The sequence below is a fragment of the Sphaeroforma arctica genome (assembly GCF_001186125.1).
Source record: "Sphaeroforma arctica JP610 unplaced genomic scaffold supercont1.1055, whole genome shotgun sequence".
Classification (NCBI taxonomy): Eukaryota; class Ichthyosporea; order Ichthyophonida; genus Sphaeroforma; species Sphaeroforma arctica.
In genome coordinates, this window is record NW_014039503.1 from 9394 (window position 1) to 20074 (window position 10681).

General features: G+C 44.6%; 2 protein-coding genes across 2 annotated transcripts; both read right to left on the minus strand.

Moving 5' to 3' along the window:
- Nucleotides 1-1540: 1540 nt before the first annotated feature.
- On the minus strand, nt 1541-5425 carry SARC_09828 (hypothetical protein). The gene is made up of 3 exons (XM_014296148.1): nt 5182-5425; nt 3718-3879; nt 1541-3117 (listed from the first exon to the last, which is right to left on the minus strand). The coding sequence occupies exons 1-3, from the start codon at nt 5265-5267 to the stop codon at nt 2319-2321; spliced, it is 1047 nt and encodes a 348-aa protein (XP_014151623.1). The 5' UTR covers nt 5268-5425; the 3' UTR covers nt 1541-2318.
- A 1287-nt stretch (nt 5426-6712) lies between these two features.
- On the minus strand, nt 6713-10414 carry SARC_09829 (hypothetical protein). Its single transcript, XM_014296149.1, has 4 exons — nt 10237-10414; nt 9179-9363; nt 8422-8666; nt 6713-6897 (listed from the first exon to the last, which is right to left on the minus strand). Exons 1-4 carry the CDS (start codon nt 10376-10378, stop codon nt 6759-6761), a joined length of 711 nt encoding a protein of 236 aa, XP_014151624.1. The 5' UTR covers nt 10379-10414; the 3' UTR covers nt 6713-6758.
- Between the last annotated feature and the right edge of the window lie 267 nt (nt 10415-10681).

Here is a 10681-nt window from a genome sequence, read left to right on the forward strand (position 1 = left end):
GATGCGGTGGTATCTGGAATTGCTATGTACAGTCGTTTTTACGAAAAGCTAAGAAGTCTACGAAAAGCTAAGAAGTCATTAGAGAATACGAATACGATTAAAACGTTTATTTAATCAATATATTCACGAGCAGCAAGAATTGAACATTTGACCTCCAAAATCCGTGTTCATTTATGTCGTGCATGTCCTGGGCCAACCGTATAACTGAACTAACGCAACCATTTCGCATATAATAGCTATTCACTCACGCTCTCGGGCATCTTATCGTGACGCCTGTGTCCAGCTATGTCATGCTATGACACCACCATTCAAGTCTCATTGATCACAGCAATCAATAATTGCTTCGGAGTGAGCAGACATACAGTTCTTCTAAAAAACTTGTATACGCTCGTCACAACATTACATATCCGGCACCCGCTATTCAGCGGTGCTTTATGAGTAATCTGTTCTCGGCTTTGCGAACTCATTGAAACTGACCATTCGATATGATCTCAAAATCTCAACCGGTCCGCCTTCCACTTTTCGCACAAATCTTCTTTTCTACATCATGAAGACCCAAATGGCCTGTCGTCCCTCTAAGTGCATACTTGTGGAGAAACCCCGTATATCAATATGTACACCAAAATTGCATGGGTTGAACACAATAGCTACGCTGTCTTTATGACGTTGCGCACAGGAAGTGTTGATAAACTAAATCTTGATCACCATCAGACTTGCATATAGATTCATGTACCATTACGAATAACTGGGCCGGTGATGATTTCATCACGTATTGAACTTGGAAGCCGCCCAAAATTATCGAACTATCAAGTCATCCCTCCTGTAGTACCGTGCACGCTACAATTTGCTTCTGCCAATCGGTATCGTCCCGGATAATATAAAAGCACCAGCGGGTATAAACATGTAGCTGTCTGTTCCTGTTGCGCAAACCTCTAGGTTCTTGATGGCATCTACAACCTCATACATTTTTTTTGTTACATATATACTTTAAACAACCACATACATGTATACTATACTCAGTACGAGTGGCTGATTTCTAAACCATTGAAATTTCTATCTTCTTGCAAAATTTGGGAATATGCTACCATTTCAAGAGCCCAAGCGAGTTTGACTTTTTGCACGAATACCAATCCCGCAATGTACACGTGCGAAGAATGATGCCCAGAGCCAATACTAGACCACGTACAGCTGTATGTGAGTTTACTCACCTCCCTCCAAACAGACGTTTCTTACGGTAGACTGCGTACCTATCCGTAAGAATCTACCCCTATAGATACTGCTCTGACGCTTTAGAGTACTGTGACACGTCACTAATACTGGCGTAAAGCGAACTTTGAGAGCATAATTATATCGTTCAATGCACTCAAAATAGCCACAACATATCATTATTATTAGGTAAAAAAAAACCCCAGTTCAAGCTACACAGTATTTTGTTCAAGTGCGCCAATACAGTCAAAACGTAGTGATTATAGCTATAACAAGTAACAATAAAGTGCTAAACGCGAGATGAAACGCAAGTCCCAGAACCTCACAAACAATTTCAGCTGCACACGTTTATTGTCCAAGTCTGTCAATATCTCGATAATAAGCTTCGTCATATCTTATTTGTCGCACACGCCCTTCTCAGACTACCGATTTCCTTTGAACTCCATTCATACTCTACTTGAGTGCACAGAATTGCCGCACACTCTTCGGCAGTCTCATACCGCTGATAAACTGTGCAACACATCTACAAGCTTTCGCAGATACACGAATGTATTCCCACATCTAAGACAAAGGCCCAAAAATTTACCATCACATTCGCTTGCCTCTTCGTTTACACAGTGTATCATACAGCGCTAACCTGCAAATAAAAGCCACTCGCACCGCAACATGTACTGATCCAGGCGTGATGATGAACTAAATACACCTCCCGACACCTCCACGAGAAATACAACCTTGCGTACTACAACCCTGGGCAGACCTACTCTATGGCTCACGTTTTCGGTCTGAGTCTCGTCCGGAATTCTCTCCACCCATCCTGATACGTCGCTGCATCTCTTCAGGTCTACGGCGTATAACCAATCGCCCGCTGGTATATTCCCACGGGCCAATCGCATCGCGTCAAACAGCACAAAGCGCTAAAGCCTCGCCACTTATTGGACCGTGGAAACAACGCCACTACAGCCAAAAGTGCCGCTGTTGCATTCTATGAGTCTCTACAGAAATGGGCTCTACACACCGTTCACCGATAAGGCATGGCGTGCGATAGAGCCTTCCTAACGTACAAGGCTTCGCGCACACCACAGCATATACCACCTCTCCCACACATATCGCGCCTAATCCGAGCGTGACGATGGACTGGAACTTCTGCTGCCACGATCCGAACTACTACGGCTGTTGCGCTTGTACCTCTTACTGCCCCTCGCCCTCTCCCCAGTCTTACTGTCCCGGCCCTTCTCCCGACTATCGGAACTATCTCGCGCACTCGCCCGTTCACGTCGACGCGGTCTACTGCTGCGGTCGCGCGAGCGCCTAATACCACCGCTGCGGCTGCGTCTGTGTGGGCAATCACCAGTACCATGCGATGCACTCTCCCCCACACGCCTGCGTGTCTTCGACTCGTCCTTGTCCGTAGGTCCAGCCGCCTGCCTCTCACTTACAGTCGCATCGGCATCAGCATCCGATCCGCTGGTGCTTGCTTGGCGATGCCCCTTCTTATCGGCACTGTCCCTATCCTTACCCTCATCCCGCGAGTGCCGTCTACCTGTCTTCGGCTCATCCGCTGATCTGCCCGTTGACCTCCCACCGCCCGAGCTTCGGGCTTGGTATCTCCGACCACTCGCCCTGCTTTTTGTCCGATTCCTATTTTTAGAATCCGATTCTCTGCCTCTCCCGCGTTTGTCCCGGCCCCTACGCCCTCTGTGTCTACGTCTATCGCTGCCACTGTCAGAATCACTCGCACTGTCACTAGTCCCGGAACTGGAGCCACTCGATGAACTACTACTGCTCGAATCAGAGCTGCCACTACTACTACTACTGCCGCTGCTGCTGGAACCCGATGAGTCCGAACCAGAGCTAGACGAAGACGACGACGACGAAGAAGTAGAGTCTTTGCGCTTACGCTTGGAGGATGGTCTGCGCGATGTGAGAGATGAGAGTGGTTGAATAGTGGTGTTGTTATGTATAGGGTTGTGTGTGAAGGATAGTTGTGCAGCGGATAGCAAATCACTCTATTTAGGTATATTGATAAACGCACGTACAGGACGCCGAGGAAGAAGAACGTCAGCGAGTAGGCTCACAGGGTGGACCGTACAAGATAGAAGGGGTATTATGAGATAGTGGCACATTTAGAAGTGGCGTGATTCGTTGTACACGGACGTCACAGCAGTTTCAACTCAGAAGTTGAAAATTGCACAGGGATGATGCGTGTTCGCAAGATGGATGTCTGATCGACACAATGCTGCATAGTACACCTAGGAAAAACCGGAGCAAGCAATACAACGAAAGTGATCATATGGCAGACGACCAATATCGAAAGATAAAATGGAGCGTATCGAGTTCCAGCACACCATACTTGATACCAAATCGAAATACCAATTGCTAAAGATACTGTACTGCGACAACCTACTATACAAGCACTCGACCACAAGATCAAATATCGTACTATAGATACCATGTTCATATTATTGTAATAGTGGACTGAGCACTAGCTGTGTAATGAATCAGTGTACGTACCCTAATATGGCCGGTGTATGCTTAGGCGCAAGAGAAGGGTTCTTCAGTGCGGCGGTACGGGTGGGTCTGTGGGCGTATTTCGCCGACTGCTTACACTCGTATGTCCAATGGCCCGGTTTCAGACACTTCTGACAGCGTGCTTGGTCTGTGATCTTATTCTGCCTACGAATCAGAAGCGAAAATTGTGAGAGATTGGAAATTCCAGGGACAAAAACCGACACTCTCTTTATAATATATATATATATATATAAACATATACATACGTATATACATACATACATACTTACATACATAAATATATATATATTTATAAATATAATAAAATAATATAATAATATATATACATACAAACATACCTGCATACATACGTACATACATACATACATATACACACGTGTACACACACACACACACACACACACACACACACATATATATATATATATATTATATATATAATAAAATAATATAATAATATATATACATACAAACATACCTGCATACATACGTACATACATACATACATATACACACGTGTACACACACACACACACACACACACATATATATATATATATATATAAATATATAAATATCAGTAAATGAGGAGGGAAACACGAACCATAAGAATCCAACCGTTATATAAAGGTTATTTACCATGTGCGAGGAGTGAGACAGACACCGTCTATTTAAAAACCCAAATGTATGTCAGACAGGGTAGACGAGTGGCTAGGGATCGTATTCGGCATACAAGTCTCCCAAATAGCCGCTCAAGCTATCTGTGTTCCATTTGGGAACATACTGGCCTAAACCGCACTCGCAGATAGTTGTGGAAGGCTGGTGAATGTCCTGCAATTGTATGTCGTCACCATGAGCACCAAAACACCCTATCCACACATGAACTAAACGGCCTTTACTATACCCGCATACAGTTTCGGACCGCGGATGATTGCCCTAAAACTATTAGCCGTTTTCAAGCACACACGCTACAACAATACACCAACCAAACTTCAGAAAGGGGGATCTCAGAGTATATTAACACGCTAGTTCACCAGAAAAGTGAGAATGGAAATGTCTCATACCCATTGTATCACCCTCAAGACTTGATCATGTGTCTGCTGTGTCAGAACTCGCACACAATAGCGAGCGGTCGCCACGATTCATAGGGCACTGGCTCTGAAACTGATCGACATGCACAGGATGATTCACGTTCGCATGGTAGGTGTACTTATCCTTCATCTCGATAACTGCGGTACTGCATCTCACAGCCACAGTGCAGTCTATACAGACATTACCGCGCTCGTTCCTATTCACACTCCATGCAGATCGAAAAACGTGGTTTCCACATCATACAAAGATTATTGGGTATTAAACACTTCACATGTGATAGGCACAGAGCATTCCACACACTTATCGATAACAACCTAAGAGCACAACGCATATGTTCAATGTGAATGCACTTACCCGTGGTCCTTGGCCTTCTCGTACGCCTTCAGGCCTATCGCAGCAAGACGCTCACGGTGGGTGATGGGCGGTTTACTATCCACCATGGTATCAGTTATGAAGATGCTTTCGCGGTGATTAGCGTGTAAAGGAAGATGGGATGGTCAAGAGTAGGCCGACAGGGGAGACGGGGTTGGTGTAATGGTACCTGCTAACGTATGTACACTCTTGTGTGTTTAGTGTATACATATTCACAGTTGTATTTATGTAAATTGTCCCGAAAATCTGTAAGTAGATTCACAGTTACGCTAAATAACCTCGTTACATTGTGGTAATCCAGAGAGCATACGTTGAACGTAAACAACAAAAGTTTTGATATTTTTAAACGGCATACCATAGGTGGGGTAGAAAAGGTCCAACCTACTATGAAGGACAGTCGGACTATATGCTGCACCTCTGTGACTGAAGTCTGATCCCAAATCAAGACAGACTCAATATAAACGTTAAACGTAATTGTAAATATAGATATGCTGATTTTGAAGCGTTGCAAGTTGGAACATGAAACGAAACGAGGTCAGGTGGGATCACTGGGACTCTCTCTGTGGGGAGTGTAGAGTTTAAGGAATGTAAGGTAGGAGGAGTGTAGGGTTTGAAGAATGTGGGGTTTCAGATTGTATTTTTACACTACCATGTTTATGTACACACAATGTCTCATGTGTGAAAACATGAACAGCATGCGTGAAAAAGGTGTCGTATGTGTGAAAAGATAAGAGCATATTCAGTGACATGCAATGTTGATCAGCATCGAAAGTTACTTTTCGACATATTTCTTCGAATTGCCAAAACCAGCAATTTAAATTACGTCAAAAGTCTTAGATATATATCTTTCCCTCTGTTGAGCTTCTGGTATTGCAAATGAGTTGATTTCGGGGTTGGCATATACATTCAACCCTAAATTTTCTTGTACACGCCAATTGACTGTAGATAAAAAGAATTTTCTTTTTCGGAGGTGAAGGTTCTAGCCATTCTACAAGCACCCGGAAACAGGTACAAGTGAAAGCGTTTATTCTAAAGCAAGTTCAAAACAAGTGCGTAATTTCAAGCTCCAGTGATAAACTGAAACAATAGACATGGCTCGTACGCGTATACAAAATCAGTACATTGGGCCATGAGAAGAATGCATACGTATTACAAGCAAAGCCTGTGAACACGCACGAGTTCTTAGAACATATGCTTCCAATAAATGATTGTCAATCCTATCTGTGTTATGTGCTGGGCAGTGGCGTACGACATAGCATTTAAAACAACGAAATGAAGCCTATACAGTTTTCCCTCTCTCCAACTAGCCCTCAAATATATATAGCCACCCTATATAAACACTAAATGACTGCAACGGACCCTCACAGGTCAATTACCGAGGCTCTACTATGCTCTTATATATTCAACTAGAATACTAGAATGAGCATTCCATAGTCCATTTTCGAAAACCATTCAAGAAACCCCATCCTCTGAATAGAATAAAAGCCAGCCCGGTGCTTCAGGCGAATCGAAAGCGTTTCGTTATTGCGTTTATTGAATGTATGTGAAACCGTGATCAATCAATCCTCCACTTCATACGGCCCAAAGGCCTTTCGCATCTGCTGCACCAGCGCAGTCTCCTCTTCCAGTGACACCTTGCAGGCTTTCCAGTCGATCCGGTCGGGCAGGTTACAAATCTTCTCAGAGCCAATCACCTCCCTATAGTATTCGAAGGACAGGGGATGATATACAAGTGATATATGCATGTGAGTGATACTTAGACGCAATAGCGGCAGAAGTTTTATGTATGGCGCAAGGTTGACGTTTGCGAGCCTTCCAGTCAACCCGGTCGGACAAGCGTATAGGTGAGCCAATCATCTCTCTCCCCTGTACACCGGTTGAACGATAGATGTATATCACGGAATGGAAGTGATATATACAAATGGCAGATATGAGAATAGAAGTGATGTCAGTGGAATAGGGAACACGTTAACAAGCCTTCGAATAGATCCGGTCAGCCGTCTCAGGGGCAATCTCCTCCCTGGACCAATTTGAGATAAGAAGAGAGAGTATCGCAATGGCAAGCACAATTTAGACAAGTCGTTGATTAGATATACAAGCCCACGCATACATGTATTTAAATATACGTATATACACGTGTGTTTAATTATGCGTACATATACATGTTTAATTATACATACACATATACATGTGCTTAATTGTACATACACACATACATGTATCTCATTTCATTTGAATATACTGTAATGGTGAGTATGTTTCATGGCGAAGTATTGGCTATAGCCGAGGGGTGGATGCTCAGATATAGCTATAGCATCTTTAAAGATAGTATCAGGTTACTTGAGCAAGCGCCGATATCAATCAGCGACAAGGCCAGAGATACCACAGGGATCGTCTCACCTATCTTGTACCCGCCCTCATGTTAAACCAGGTACCATCTATACTAAAAGATAGGTACATATTGGTTCTTCAATTCGAGGTATAAAAGGGCATCCATAAGTGGACTGGCAATTTAAAAATAAACATTCGTTCAGTGCATCCCTAGAAGCAGAAAATAAACTACACACAACAGGACGACGAACTATTACCAGCACAAACGCACACTACACACACTGGCCAGGCTGTGACAGAAATCGTATGTATGCGTCTATCATATGTTGCTGCTGTGGCTGATTAAACCGAAAAGAGTACCTTCCTTATTTGGAGTAGATGAATAACATGTATACACAAGCATGGGAGAGTCTAGTCGAGCAATCACGCACACAAATGAAGTAAATACAACACAGACACACGCACAGGATAAATGATCACCACTCTCACAAATGATATAAATATAACACAGACACACGCACAGGATAAATGCTCACCACCCACACAAATGATATAAATATATCACAGACACACGCACAGGATAAATGCTCACCACCCACACAAATGATATAAATATAACACAGACACACGCACAGGATAAATGCTCACCACCACACAAATGATATAAATATAACACAGACACACGCACAGGATAAATGCTCACCACCCACACAACGTATTATAACTCAAACATATACACACGCACACACATTGCTATAACCCAAGAACACACACACACACAACATATTGTCACCGCACACATACACACGTACACGCACACAGCATATTATCACCACACAGGTACACAAACACACACACACACACACACACACACAGAGGCACAAGTCTTACCGCCCGAATTGCAACGGAAAGCGCTCCTCGCCCGGCACATGCGTATGCACCATTTGGCTGCCATCGGCAAACTCCACCAAGAAGAAGCCCTTGTTGCGTGAATGGGGTGGGTTGGGTGTGGTAGCTGTGTCCTTGTCGGGTGCACTCACATCGTCAAAGGGAAAGCCTGATAGGTTGCCGTGTGATCGGAAGGCGGCCTTGACCTCCTCCGTTGGTATTGAGCTCGAGATGGGAATGCACTGGATCTGTGTAAACGGGGACATATGCAGTTAAGATGTGCAGGGGTTGTGCGAGAAATGATCGTACGTCTAGGGATGGCTAGGGTATAGTGAGATTGAGGCCACTCTAAAGACAGATAACTCTCGTAGAGCACAGGGCACCCCTCGCGCAAGGAATACAAAACATGTGTAGTTGATGGAGTCAGGAGGAGATAACACTCAACACCATGGCATAACAGACGTTGTGGTAGGTAGAGCGGGAGATGTCTGGGGCAGTACAACTATACTGATCGACCATTGAGGTCGAAGAATGAGGTTATGAGTGCACTATATGTCCAACGATAGGGGCTATGGGAGCATTGGAATATATCTGCTATATAACACAGCAACCGGTCCTCAACTCCACTGGGATTGTACCTGCGTATATACAGTACAATCGGATCATTCAACACACCCATGCACGTGCACTACTACAGGGATTGTACCTGCGTATATCCAGTACAATCAGATCACTCAACACACTACTACAGGGATTGTACCTGCATATGTCGAGAGGCATAACTGCGTTCGAACATGACCAGGTTCATGCCCAGCACTTCTTTGTAGTACTTCTTGAGCGCCGCTTGGTGCTGTTTGAGCTCGGTCTTGGCCTCTTCGGACAGGTGCCGTGTCGACCCAATGTGGTTGATGGGCAGGATAAGCACGTGCTCGCACACTAAGTGACCTATTAACAAGAGGCAGGGGTGGTGTTGATCCCGTGTGGTTGATGGGCAGCATAAGCACGTGCTCGCTCACTAAGTGACCTATTAACAAGAGGCAGGGGTGGTGTTGATCCCGTGTGGTTGATGGGCAGCATAAGCACGTGCTCGCTCACTAAGTAACTTATTAACAAGACGGAAGTCGCACCACGCACCACGCAGTAGCAGAAATGAGAGCGACAAGCCATTGCCTACGGCTCTTGGGCGGGATAGGCACATCTTCATACGAAAACCCTAAATAAGGCAGCAGATTGATCGCACGGGGTACTGAAACAAGCGGCGACATAGCACAACTAGGAAGGTTAGGGAACGAGGATAGTCACTGTGTACATGTCTGCGACAGGTACACACACGCAACAGACAACGGCAGACGCCAATTGCACCAGGGCGGTGCTTTGCTGAGACGATAGAGATGGCTCGAACTCAGAGACACCTGCCTCAGAAAACTGGCAGAGTCACACAGCTGCGTGTATACGTCTAACATTTATACCATAGCTTAAAAAGTTACATACTATACACGTATTGCAACTTAAATACAAATCAAACGATATACAAATTGATACACATAGGCAAACTTTTGTATGCGTGTGATATGTACATGTTTGTGCCCCTGGACCCCACACAGTGCTATTCGCTCCGAGTACAACTGAGACAAAACAAGCGACCGCTCAGCGGGTACTAATTACGGACCAATCTATACGCCATACACGTGTGCAGAAACGCTCACAAAAAGGGTTCATCAAGGGATATCTAAAAACCCTAGAACAAACCCTAAAACCCAACACATATCACCTTCGACTGATATACACGGCCAATCCATACCCCACACATACACCTACCCTTTGCATAGGCTATGTACATGTCTGTGCCAATGGACACTACCAGATGCTTCTCCACCTGCGGACTGCTGAGACAGAACCAGCAAGGACTGAGCGGCTCCTGTTTGGGGAACTTCTTTCTCCCTACGCCAGCCTCAGCCATGGCGTCTGCCTGCGACAGCAACCCACCGGGGCCTATGATCCCAAAATGCCAAAAAAATATGGGTAAAATTAGGACATACCGAAAGATTGGTGAAGATAGGCGCTGTATTTTGGGACAATTAGGTTTGCAATCCATACATGGATGATAGATAGGGAGTGGTGGTTGATTGCGTATTCATTAGAGCATATGAATAAATACAATACGTAGTATGTATATATTCGGCATACATACCTACATACACACACGCACAAATGTACACACATGCACACACACACACACACACACACACACACATATATATAT